Source organism: Argiope bruennichi, chromosome 3 (genome assembly GCF_947563725.1).
Source record: "Argiope bruennichi chromosome 3, qqArgBrue1.1, whole genome shotgun sequence".
NCBI classification, from domain to species: domain Eukaryota; kingdom Metazoa; phylum Arthropoda; class Arachnida; order Araneae; family Araneidae; genus Argiope; species Argiope bruennichi.
The window spans coordinates 43967025-43980972 of record NC_079153.1 but is presented as its reverse complement, the minus strand read 5'-3'; the positions used below and the strand labels follow the sequence as shown (position 1 = coordinate 43980972).

General features: G+C 24.0%; 1 protein-coding gene across 1 annotated transcript; it reads left to right on the top strand.

The window, feature by feature from the left end:
• The first annotated feature begins 268 nt into the window (after window positions 1–268).
• Window positions 269–12517, top strand: LOC129963875 (transmembrane protein 268-like). The gene is made up of 9 exons (XM_056078455.1): window positions 269–358; window positions 1748–2281; window positions 3316–3431; window positions 4953–5186; window positions 5583–5693; window positions 6145–6180; window positions 8587–8637; window positions 9250–9366; window positions 11062–12517. The coding sequence occupies exons 2-9, from the start codon at window positions 1774–1776 to the stop codon at window positions 11287–11289; spliced, it is 1401 nt and encodes a 466-aa protein (XP_055934430.1). The 5' UTR covers window positions 269–358; window positions 1748–1773; the 3' UTR covers window positions 11290–12517.
• Window positions 12518–13948: the final 1431 nt, after the last annotated feature.

Here is a 13948-nt window from a genome sequence, read left to right as displayed (position 1 = left end):
ATAGTAATTGTTTAGATACCTAAATCGAACTTGATAAAAAATTTTAGAAACATAATTATTGTTTTTCTTTTTAAGGCAATTAAATTTTTTTAAAAATTCGAAATACATCATGAAAGTGTATTTCAAATTTTAATGTGTAGAATTTCAATGCTTTTCATATCATTATTTTTCAACTGAATACTCAGTTTGAAAAACATGCTCAGCAGAGGAAGCTAATTTCATTAACTTTGGTTAGTCGAAATTCGATTGCCTTTGTCAGGACATCATTCAAAACGAAAGCATTCCTAAACGGTGACCGTAACTTAGTGTCATTTGTAAAAAGTAGGAGGTGGAAGAAAAGTGCATGAATTTTTCTCAGGTAAACTGAGATTTTTATTATTGTATATTACAGTTCTTTCCTTTAAACGAAATTCTGTTTCTGTGTTTCTTGAATTATATTCGAATAATCTGCAATCTTTGCTGATTAGAAAATGCTGGGAAGCTGCGGAAAAACCTAATTATTTTTATTCAGTTTCTTGTATTTCACAAACAAAATTTTTTTGTTTGCAAAAAATTTGACATTTTGTGATTTACAGTTGTCAACAATTTATTGTAATGATGGACTTTATTATCAATTCAGAAAAAAAAATCTTTTTTTTAACTGCAGAAATTATAACTAAACTAGCATATTTCATTCACGAATATCGGAAATATTTTAATAAACATAATATTTCACGTTGCTATTCATCTGATACATATAAATTTTATATATTGTATTGATAGTGTAAGTCAAAGGAAAACTAAAATGGACATTGCCGTGTAATAAATAAAACACATACATGATCTTAAGAGATCATTTAAAGGAGAAACTTGTATTTGAGGTCAAAATGCTTTGTTTCTTTTTAAGACGTTTTCCCCTTTTCTGTAAATTTTTATTGTTTTTGTTATAAAATCACTTTTATTCTGACTTTGTTATAATTTTTTACTTCTCCTTTTAAATCTTGTTTCTAACTACATTACTAACATAGTAAAATATATTTGATAGCTTATGTCTCATTATAGGTTTTTTTAGTGCATTATTAAACTGATTATTAATTTCATTTATTAATATTTTATACAATAATCCTGCTGCTCATTATATCGATATTGTTAATTTTCAATTATTTATATATGTTGAAACACTTTTTTTATATATACAGTCTGCAATGAATTACATTTTGCAATTAATTGGTGTAATATAAATTAATTTTACTAAGAAATTTTATTTTGGTGGATTAAATATAGGAAAAACATTGACATTTATGGCCTTACATTTTATTTTGAAAAGTATAATTCAAAATCTAATTATTGATGAAAGTTTAACGAACTTTGTAAGAAGACTTTGTTTGGTTTTCAAGTCAATATGATGCAAAGATTGACAAAGTAATGAAAAGTCATTAATCAATTACATTTTGTTCTATATTTGTATCTTCAAAATAATATCATTGTAGAGGGGAAAAAATTAGCTTCAGTTTTTGATTTTGCACTAAGTGACATAGTGCAAACATAGTAACAAAGTTACATCAGCTTAAAAATGGAAATTTAATTATTTAATACAATTTTGCGATAAATGGTGTAAATTGTTCAATAAATACAGTATGATTAAATTATTGAAAACTTCGGATATATATAAAGTTGGTAATAATTTTTATATGTAAATTTAATTTTACATAATTTTATAAAAATATATTTGTGTGAATTTCAATAGCATTTTTTAAACATATTTTAGGTGCCTGTCACATAAAATAATTCATCATGGATAAAACATTAAGTACTTCCAATAAAAGTCTAGACACTAACAGTACAGATTCCAATGCCATCATGACTGAAAGAGGACGGTCACCTGTTCAGTCGTGGGTTCGCTTTGAAGATGATTCGAAAAAAGAAGATTCTGTTGCGACAATTGTGCCAACACAAACTATTCAAGTCGATAGTGTTCTTAATACTTCTCTTCACTTATCTGATAGTTTGAATTCCTCTGATATGGAAATGAGTATAGATTCAAAACATGAAAGATCTTCCTCGCCTCCCCATTCTGGGTTTTCAACTGGTCGAACTTCACCGAAAAATGCTATACCTCCACCTCCTGCTCCCTCCAGACCAGTGAGGAAGACAACATCTGAAGTATTGCCGTCCAGTAGAAGTTCTTGTCCACCAGACTTTGCCCAGGACAATGGGCATAGTCACATGCAGAATATACCTTTATCTGAAACAGTAGTTATTCATCAAAGACCTAATAATCATGGTATTAGCCAAGGATTCAGTAAGTAAAAAAAATATAGAATTGTTTTTTGATTCAATTTATGAAATGTATGTTAAATAATCTGATTCATATTTTTATTAAAGTAAAAATATTTTTACTTGAAAGAAAATTAAGTGGATTGTTGTCCAGAATATTATTTTTTTTTAGGATCTACATTAAAAAGAAAGAATTATTATTAAAATTACTTACATAAAATTTACAAAAGTAGGAAAAAAAGATAAATTGTTGTTAAAGTACAAATCTGAATAATGAGCCAAATAAATGTTGAATTTAGAATCTAAAATTGTATGTATTCAGATCATGATGCTGCTAATTTGTTAGTATTAAAAAAATTTTATGTTCTGTATATATTTTAAGTTAATGATATATAACTTAAGATTTCAAGAATTGTATTTTTTAGTTTAAAAAGTTTTAACTTATTTTATATTTTAAGTTTCTTAGTTATTTCCACAATATTAAAAAATATATAATATTGTGGAAATTTGATTTTGATCTACAAATTCGTAAGTTTCCTTCTGGATTTTTAGTGATTCATTTATGAACTTATTTGTATATATCATTAAAAGATTTCTGCTTGTTTGGAAGTTAACAACAACAACAAAAAAGTTTCATTAGCCTACATTTTTTCCATCAAAATTTCTTATTAAAATTTTTTTATAATAAAAAAAATGCTGAAACATATACATTTATTATAAATAAAAGAGGTAAATTATTTGTGTGACAGATTTGAATACTTAAAAATTTGTATAAAATATAGTAATGGTTATAAAAGTCAGTTTTTAAGCATTTTGTTTATTGAAACAGTATAGAGACTTTAGATATTTCATTAAATCTCTGATAGAATAGAGCAAAAATAAAAGTATTTTGAAAAATAATATTTAGAACTCTTAGGTTTTATTAAGATCTATTATTTTGTATCTTTTGTTTCACTCACTAATAGATTACTACAGATTAATGTTATTACATGCATTAATTCAATTTTTGTTGAAGTTTTTATTTTTTTTATTTTTTTTTATTTTTAAACTTTTGCTTAGGTAATGGGGATGTTATAGTGACTTTACTTCCTGTAAACCAAAAGTGCCCCTGGATTACAAAAGCACAATTTAAACCAGAACTGGTTCCAGAGGAACTCATGGCTCAAGGATTGACTGTTAGTAATTGAATGCTTTTAATTAAAAATCTATTCATTTTAAGGTTATGAGAGTTAAGATTCTAATAAGGGATATTGGTGTGTTATTGGTAATTTCTAATCTTTTCTTTTCATTCAGTTATTTTAACCATGGTTTAAGATTGTTTTTTGTAAGGATATTTTGTAATTTATATATATATATATATATATATATATATATATATATATATATTTACTTTGGTGAATTGGACATATTTCATCTTACTGATGCTTTTAACCTTTCTAGTACCAACAAAATTCTACACTGATCTGATATAATCCAACTTTACATTTATCCTAAGACTTAGGAGTATACCAGGTGAACTTGTGCTCTAAGTCAACTTATTGCTTTTTAAGAGTGGCTGTACTTGTACAGTTTGTAATAAATTGCTTTTATAAAGACTAACTACTTGTGTCAGTTAACACATGGCTTTCTTTAAAGGCGTTAATATCACTGTGATATTTTCTCATGCACTCTAATATTACTTGGATATCTCGTAATCTTTTTAATTTACACTTTTGAGAGTTATTTTTATTATTTAAAAATTGATTACTGTAGTTTATCTTTCTTAATGCTTTCTTCACAGTTAATATATCAGATGAAAAGGGAGAAGAAAGGAAAATACTTCCAGAAATTTTAATATTAATTTTAGTTAATGTTGTTATATTTGGAGATTACAGTATATTGTGATTTTAGTGTTTTTTTAATGTAGTATTATATGAAGGGTTGTTATTATTGCTTTGGATATTTTATTTATACAAAAGACAAGTCAGTATGTTTAAATTATCATTTTAGTTAAATATTGGAATTTATATTCTTTTCAGATTTGTTTAATTTATCGTCATGCTGAGTGTTGATATAAAAGCATTCTTTTATATACTTTTATATCTATATATTTCACCTGTAAGGTATTAATTATAATCAAAAGTTAGAGATTAAGACTAATTAGATTTAAATATAAATAATTTTGGGAAGAGTATCAAACATTATTATTAATATTTTGCTTAAAAAAATATATTAGTGGAAATAATGCAAAGCCTTTCATATTTAGAAAAACATATTAATGTATTTTTTTAAAAAAAATATCTTGAATGATTGGAAACTAAAATATTTACTTCCAGTCTAAAAGAAAAAAGATAGGGATAATCGAGAGTTTATGAAAGTATTTTAAAAAATAAAGACCTTTATGTAACCCTATTGCTATTTATCTAAATTTCATATATGTGATTGAGGAAAATGGTTCTTTTTAAAGTATAGAATTTTTATTCATACTTATTTGAGTTATTGTATATTGATTTTTTTCAAAAAAAAAAAAAGTTCTCATTATATTATGTAAAGTGTTTTAAAAATTTCTCACGATTTTTCCTGTGAAATAAAGTTATAATTTAAAATCATTGCTCAACATGTAGCCATGAATATTGTCTTATTTTATTTTTTCATTAATTAAATCCATAAATATTTATTGTTTTAGTTTGAAACTAAATACTTTTTATTTTTTACAGTTAACTGTTGAAGACTATGTCATGACAATGCAGGTCCTTGTCAATGATGTTCGTTTTAATTTATACAATGTTTGTTACAAAAGAGTCCTCATTTTATGGATAATGCTAGGATTCGTTATTCTTTTGTCACTGCTATTTTCTGGTGTTCGAGGTTTAGCTTTATTTGGAGGTGGAATTGTGTGGTTGATTATAAATGCTGTTGGAATATTTGTTTGCATGTGGTTGAAGATAAAAGTAAGTAATTCTTACTTGAGTTATTAATTACATATAAAATTTTAAATATAAAAACTTATGTTACGTGTTTCTTGCATTAATTTATTAATTGTCCTTTTTTTTTGTTTGGAATTATATTGCTGCATTTCATTTTTTAAAGGTTTTTTTTTATATATATATATAATTTGAATATGTTAATATATATTAAAAGATGTAACAATATTTATAAATAATCTTGTATATATTTATAAGTAATCTTACTCATGTAGCTGGATTTTCAACAATAATAATAATAAAAATAAATAATAAAGTGCATATTTTAAACAGCTCTTGATTCTTGACCATCACTGACTTGCATATTTTTATTATCCTTGCATTTTTTTTATTTATGTTTTTTTTTTTTTTTCTTCTTCTTAGCTTTATAGAATGTTAGAGCAGTGTATGGCAAGTGTAAATGCTTTGATGTACAAGCATCGTATTTTAGTTGGTTTGGATGACAGAGGGAAGATATCTTGCCATAAAGTGAATGTATCCTTTGAGAAATTTTCATGCTAAGTGAAAGATACCATTAATTTATAATAATGAATTGAAAATGACAAAGTTTTTGATTTTGGTAATTATTTCTTGTATGATGAAAAAAAGTCATGAATTTATGCATCTATTTAAAAAGATTATTATTTTTTTTTTGGACAGAGAAGTTTCTGGATAAAAGGAATAAACATATTCGTCTTAGAAATATATTAAACTGTAAAAACATTGAAATCCCTTCTGATTTATATGATACATATTTTGCTTCATTGGAAACCTATCTTAAAGTTGTTTCAAATATGACCTTACAAAGATCCTTTTTAAGTGTTGACTGATTAAATTAATAGTGCATTCTATAAGTGAAAAAATGCTGTACTAATTACCTGTGTTTATTTATACTGATTTTTTTTTATGCCATCAACTTCCATTTATATTTCTTAACTTTACATAGCTTATATTTGTGTACTTTGATGTGAGTTATTGCATTGTAAGTATATTTTTAGTTCTCTAATATTTTAAAAATGCATAATCATTCCTTTAAATCCTTCTGATATGCTTTACAATATTTGCATCATTCTATATTAATACTAATAGTTGATAAAAAAAGTTGCATTTAAAAATACTTGTGAAAAATTTTAAAATGGTAATGGTTGTTTTCCAAAATTAATATTATTTCCATAGTACATTTTTTTTGCATAATATATTAATTTTTTTATTTTGGGCAAATTCTTTTTAAATATGCATTTATAGAGTTTTTTTATTTGCAAATAATGAAATTCTGGAATGATAACAAAATTATGCCTGCTTAATTCTTATTTTTCTTAGCACATTAAAATTGAATAAAATCATGCCATTACATTTAGATAAACAAGTTAATCTGAAGGGAATGCTTTTCTTGTAGTTAAGCAGATTCATTGTGAACTGAGAAGCTATGTAAAAAATGATCCAATCTGTGCATTTTTATGTAACAATTTTTAATAATTGGAATTATTTGGCATATTAACTAACTCCTATATATACATTTTCTTGCGAGTTTTAGTTTCAAAATCAGTTATTTAGACATTTAATTATTAAATTATGATATATGTTCAATATATGACTTTTAATTATCAAAAATATATAAATAATTAGTATATTGTATTGCAATCAAAATATTACTTTGTTTTTTTTGTTGTTGTTAGTATTGCTTCTGTATTTCTTATGATCTGAATAAATAATCTATATAATACTATATAAGTTACTTGTGAACAATACTTGCTAGTGAACAATTACCTATTGGTCACTAGCGCCTGGTTAAAGATTTTGTTTGAGAAAGTTAAAGCAATTTCTATTGAATGTACTAACGACTTTTTATGATGTTACAGATGTTAAAATGTTTATATATGTAAGAATTAATATTGTCTTGAAATAAGCATGATTTATGGAATCAATCAACAGGAAGAATTCCTGTTGAAGTTCAATTTCTTTCCTAATCTTTAATTTATTGTAATGTATATGCTTTCATCCAAATGACATCAAGTATTTTGAATTATTAAACTATAATATATTATTCATCTTTAAGAGCTACTAAAGCTTAATGTTAAATGTATTGACATTTTAATGATACACCAAAACTGAGACTGGAAAACAATTGTTTGAGTGGTAATAGTGTAATTATTACTTGAATATATTTATTTTTTGATCTATTAAAATTTTAAAAGACCTTTTTTTTTTTATTGTAAGCATTTTACAAATATCTTATAACCAAAGAAAATCTATTTCTTGAGCAAATCTTATTAGCAAATGTGAGAAATTAAAAAAAAAAAAAAAAAAAAAAAAAAAAATCTGCTTATGTATTTAAAAGTTTTAAATTTCTTCGTCAATTATTTTTGCGATTATTAAAGAATTCTTTTATTTCAAAGTATTACAGCTACTTGCATAACATTAATGCATTGTTGATATTCACGGAGTTATGCATTTTTGATTCGACAATTTTTTATATATAAATAAAACTGAAGAACTAATTTGTATAGATGTAAGCTTCTGGATAGATTTTCTTCTATAAAGTATAAAGAAGATTTTAATTAGGATTCTGTCACAATTTTTATCATTTAAAAACTGCACATTGGACAAACAGACAACATGGCAAGATCCAGGATTTATTTAGCAAACTGAGAATTTTAAACAACCAAAGTATGGAATATATGTACATGCAATTATTTTTCAACCTAATTCATATTGGAAAAAAAAAAATCTTTTAAATTTGAAATTTCTTTTAGTTTTTCTGTTACATAAAAAAATGATTCAAAACTTCAATAGAGTGTTGAATTCACCATTAAAAAAAATGTCTTCTAATATAAAAGGACATTTCAGTTGCCACTCGCAAATTAGTTTTTAATAATTTTTTTTTATCATATTTACGAAAAAAATTATATAAGACAATTTATAATATTTCTAGAAGTTGTAAACTTTAACAATTTTTTAGTGCTACAAATTTTTACATCATATTTAGTAATAATATTGCCAGGGGATATAAATATTTTGCGTTGGAATTCTTTTGACTACTAATTTAAACATATTAATATTTATTCACATGTAACATAATCTTAACTACAAATTTATTTAAAAAATTCTTAAAATTTTGTTTGCAAATAGTAAAGTATAAAAAATGTTTTAATAAAAATTTTGTAACATTTAATTAAGTAGTCAATTTTTCATTTATAAAATTATAAAAAAATTCATTCAAAGTAATATTTGTCTGAAATGATATTAACCTTCTTATTCATTTATTTTTTTGGATTTTGACCATATAAACATTAATATGTATAAGTGCAACATATTGTACCTTCTAATTTTTGTAACTTAATGATACAATTTTTTTTTTTTTTTTTTTTTTGTTTGTTTCTTTATTCAGAAATACCTAAAGGATATGCTTGAGAATGAGGAAAAGATAAATATGCAGGAAGTAAGTTTTTGAAATATACTTTTGGCATTCTTTTTGTAACTGTACCTTTCTCTCTATTATAATTCTCAAATCTTTTTGAATGAAAAATAATATGATAAACTTTTTTAACATTAAATAAAAAGAAATTCACTGTAGTTTTAAACAAAACTTATTGATATTAATACATTAAAAAATATATAATGATATGCCAGGTAAAATAGATATATTTAAAGCTATAAACATCTGAATAATAAAATTAAATATTTTTTGTTCAGTCATACTCTATTACTTACCCGTAATTTTGTATTTCTGGCTTGGAAAGCTTATATGAATCTTGTATTAATATTATCAATCTCTTTAAAAAGTTACATAATTTTTTTTTTTTTTTTTGAATTCTTGATTGTTTGAATAGTTTTTTGTGAAACATCTCCTATCTAAATTCCTTTTTCCAAAATTCAAATGAATTTTCAGAACAATTTAATTTATAACATATTTTATGTCTGTTATTCTTTTTCTCACTCTGCAATATTTCTTTGTTATTTTTTGTTATTTTTTTTTTTTTTTGCTCTAGTTGATATCTTATGAAAATTTTTATTTAATATGAAATTAAACTTCTATGTCATTAAATTATAGGCTGCTGCATCTGAACCAAAAGGAAATCAATCATCTATTGATCAGTCCAGAATGGATATCGATACTTCAGATATCATAATCACTGGTAGTAATACTACGCGTGTTTGTCAAAAGGAGGTAAGTTATTAAATAAGCTGGCACATTAGGGGAACATAAATTTTTGTTATTTTATGTATAAATAATATTTTTCTCATTGTCTGTTATAGTTTTGTTATCAATTCAAATATTATTCATAAAATTTCTTTTAAGGAATAAATGCTTTTAGAAACAATAAAGTAGTCTTTTTGATTATTTTGAGAGTTTTGTAGACATTAAAATAAATCGTTCTTTTGTTTTTAAATTATGTGTTATAAATTTTGCAAACTATACACACAGGCCAGAATCTGTGTTCTAACACATGGCTAACATCAATTTTTTTAATTAAACAACAGATTTGGTTACACCTAATCACAGTGAATATTGCATACTTAGATTTTGATAACTGCTGTTTGTTTGCTTATATCTATAATTTTTTTTTTTTTTTTTCATTTCTCTCAATTTTTTAGTATTAAAAATGCTTTGTTTTATAATTTGGATTTATAATGTAGACTTATTTATTAAAGAAATATTATGTAATAAGTAAATAAAACGGAAGATAGCTATAGGAAAGAGGAAATTAACTTCCTATTCTAACAATTTTAAGTCTTCTTCAAATTGTTAGAATGGGAAGTGTTTTATAAACTTTAAATGAATCCTTAAAAATGACGTAAAAATAAAGAAAGTTGAATAGAAATTTAATCATGAAATACGTTTCCTTATTTTAAATTTTGTGAAAGATAAAAAATAGCATTTGAAAAGCATAGAGAAATTAAGCCTTAACTTGTTTCAACTTTTAATATTACATTTATGCAAGATTGTTAAATTTTGGGCTATTAGCCATTTGGTCTTAGTCATCTTAGTGAATGTATTGTAAAACTTATTAAGATTTCTTAACTGGAATTCTGAATTTTACTATGAATTATAAATGCAAAAATTTACAGAACTTATGAGTTATAGGTGTGATCTTATATAGTTCATCTTCCCAATTTGCAATTGAAGTGAATTTAAGTTCTAAATACATCTTATTAACATTCCTTAAAAGTTTTTAGTTTCAAGTGTTGGCTATTACTTAGAAATAAATCTTCCTCCCCTTCATGCATTTAGGCTGGTGTTCTATGTGGCCTAAATGATCTATAGCATTCAGCGTGTGTTCTTTATGTCCTTTGTGGTGATTTTGATATATCTTTATATTAAAATGCTTGAGATCTTTTTGAGACAATGATTTTGGTCATATTTCTATGTATTTTCGTTTTTTTAATGCAATTTTATTGTTATTGTTTTGGAAATAAAAAATATTTTATCACTTTATTTAATTTTGAGTAGTATTTATAAAAATGTTAATAGTTATATCATAGATTCTTGGACGAAAATGTATATGATTATTGATTGTATACAGCTATTACCTTACTATACTGATTCTTATATAGGAAAGTTGTATTTGCAATTTTTTTTTTTTTCCTAGTTCATTTAAATGTATTTGAATAAATTTGTGTATGTATCTATTATACGTTTTTTTTTTTCCCTTCTAAATGTTTTTCATATTTTTTTCATAACTTATAATCTTCTCTATTAAGTTTCATTTAATAATTTAAGTTTCATTTAATTTCATTCATTGGTTCTGTAATATATGAAGAAGTTGATCATACAGCAACTTTTCTTGTAACTGATTTTAATGTCATAATAATTTCATGTATACAATATTTAGTAATAATTTGGATATATATTATTTCATAGAAATATGCTGAAAAACTCTTTGTGCGATATAGCCAAAGGTGGGTGAAGGAATTTGTTAGAAAACGTTTGGATTTGAGGTTACCATTGCATCCTGATGGTACTCTTGAGACAGGACCTCCTGCTCCACCACGGCACTGTGCAACAGCTAGGTGTCCTTGCCAATTCATTGAGGAGCATTTGCGTTTTAAACCTACTTCAAAATGTAATATACGGGAGCTGTTTTCATAAAATTATCATACAATGTTGAAAGGAATTTTATATTGTATATTATTTCACTGTTTGAGATTTTAAAGTTATGGAATGTGTCTCAGGTGACTGACACATTATCTAATCAAAAGTTGTTTTTTTTATTCCATTAAAGTTATTAGTTGTAAAACAAAATGTATTTTGGGGTTGAGTTTAGTGGCACTTGCACTGCTTTATACTGGCCATGCTTGTTTGTTTTTCTAAATAGAATCCATCTGAGCCTATGAGAGGATATCATCTGCATTTAAATATGCAGAACAGTTTTTGTTTAAACATTTTAAATAAGAATATTTATTGTTGTTTTTAAGAAATGAAACCTTAGCATTTACTTAAACTGCCTTTTTGGAAAGAAATTGTATTTCTTGAAGTTATCTGGAGTAGGTGTGTGGGTAGACAATTTAGTGATTAATCAAATGGGGTTGTAAATATAGATGTTTATGTAGGTTGTGATATATGCATGGATTTTAATATAATGTTTATGTAATATATATATACATTTATTTTTAATATGTAATGTACTTGTTTATTCAATTAAAATTTGAAATTTTAATTTGAAATATCAAAAATAACTCTATTCTCATTCAATTTTGTAGATTTATTGAAATATTAGAGCTTTTCAATTTGGCCCATTAAAACATATAAAAATTCTCTGAACGAATATTTTATTAGAAGATGTTGAAAATGGAAAAAATGTTAAATATATATTTTTTTATATAATTGCATTTTAAATGAAGGACTGTTTAATATAAATAAGAATTTTATTTTTAAGAAGGCATTTATGTTGAAAAATAACAGTATTTTTTAAATAAATGTATGAATTTTAGGAAGTCTGCCTTTAAATATTGAGCTTATACAAATCGTGGATTAATGAATCTTAATATATTTTTATTCATTTGTGTGTTATTGCAGCTATTCTACTCTTGCTTGGTATTCAGTACAACATATTAAAGTTATACTAAAATTTTTGTGCTATAGAATTGATGACAAATAAGAAACCCTTAAATATATTTTTAAAAGACAGATGCTCGTAGAGATAATAGAATCTTTCATTTTTTCACTACTTATAGACATGTGATATAATGAAATTAGCTGCACATACGTAATTAGGAATCAACAGCTTTTCATGCATTTCTTGATAATTATTATAAACTGCATTTAAATGTTTATATTTTATTTTGAAAGTTATTTTTAGGCAAATGCAGTATTATTTTTTTTAAAAAAAATGGAGTTAGTTCACAATTTACATAGTTGTATCTAATTTATATTTAAATATTTCTGATATTATATTTATCTGATGTTTTGCTTTTTGTATGATAGTTCATGAATTTTATTCTATTTTCAAGAGTATATTAATAAAAGAAAGAAAAATCATTTGATGTTCTGATACCTTTAAATGAGCATATGCATTTTTATACATTTTGTATTCGTTTTGCTTTTATTGTATTTAACAGAAATTCTGTTACCTGCTTGGATCTTAATGCTATCAGAACTATGGCATGATTTCTGTCTCTGCAGTAATATATAGAATCATTTTTTAAAAATGAAAACTTATTGTAAAGAAGGAAAGGAAGCTGCTTTTTTCAAATTAATTTAATATACCTGATTTTTAATAGGTAGAAGTATTATAATGAATTCATATTTCAGACTATAGAATCTTAAATATTTTTGAAACTTAGATTGTTAAAGATTAAATGTGATCCCGCCTTTTTTATTAAATAAAATAATTGTTGTATTGTATGTTGGAAAACTTTTTGCAGTTTTGGGAAATAAAAATGTTATTTTTTTATATAAATAAATTTACATAGATAAACCTTTTTTTAGATGGGAAGGGGGAGGGAGAATTAGGCGAGTAGAATTTCAAGAGCTTTTTCTCGAAATATTTTCCTGTCAATGTGTACTTCTTGCTTTTCATTGTCCAGGCCATAATCTTATCTATTTTGCATTAACATATTTCAAAAAATTGTTGCTTAACAATTATTTCTCATATACCTTTGTTTTAATCTCATGGTATTCATCTCAAGTATTGTTTTTATTCTTTGGTTTTGGGTTGTGATTTTTTTTTTGTGTGTTTGTATACTGTTGTAATTGTTATTTCCTTTTTATTTTTTAAATGTGTTGAACTTCCTTAAAATTTTATTTATTTTTATTTTATTGAAATTTTTTGAAAAATTTCAAATATTAAATTAGTTTTGAAGAACATATTTATGTGATGCATTTTTTAGATTTAAAATGTTAAACATATGAAAATATTACAATTATGATTTGTATTTATTATTCATTAGTATTGCATTCTTTAAAAACTTCACCTTAGCAGGTGTGAAATTGTCAATAAAGAAACTTATATATATTTGAATTTTAGATGTGATTAATAACCATAAGGTTGTAATTTTAATTTATACATACAACCTTTCTGGGAAGTTATAGCTGAATTTTAAACTCATGTTTCTAATATTTGTATTTATTAAATTTTTCTCTTTTAGCGGTGGTTTTATTTTTCAAAATTCTAAAATTTTTAATAAATAAATTTTATGAAAATAAATATTAAATTATAGAAATTTAAACACATTAGAGTATTGGTTTAAATTTTCTTAAATTTAAATAATAGAAAGTATTGTGCTTATATGTATATATTGAAATCATG

What these genes read in the sequence shown, in the direction of transcription:
- LOC129963875 (XM_056078455.1), top strand. Translation starts at nt 1,774, where the DNA reads ATGGATAAAACATTAAGTACTTCCAATAAAAGTCTAGACACTAACAGT. An exon ending in TGGTATTAGCCAAGGATTCA is followed by an intron (nt 2,282 to 3,315) that starts GTAAGTAAAAAA and finishes ACTTTTGCTTAG; the next exon opens with GTAATGGGGATGTTATAGTG. An exon ending in TCATGGCTCAAGGATTGACT is followed by an intron (nt 3,432 to 4,952) that starts GTTAGTAATTGA and finishes TATTTTTTACAG; the next exon opens with TTAACTGTTGAAGACTATGT.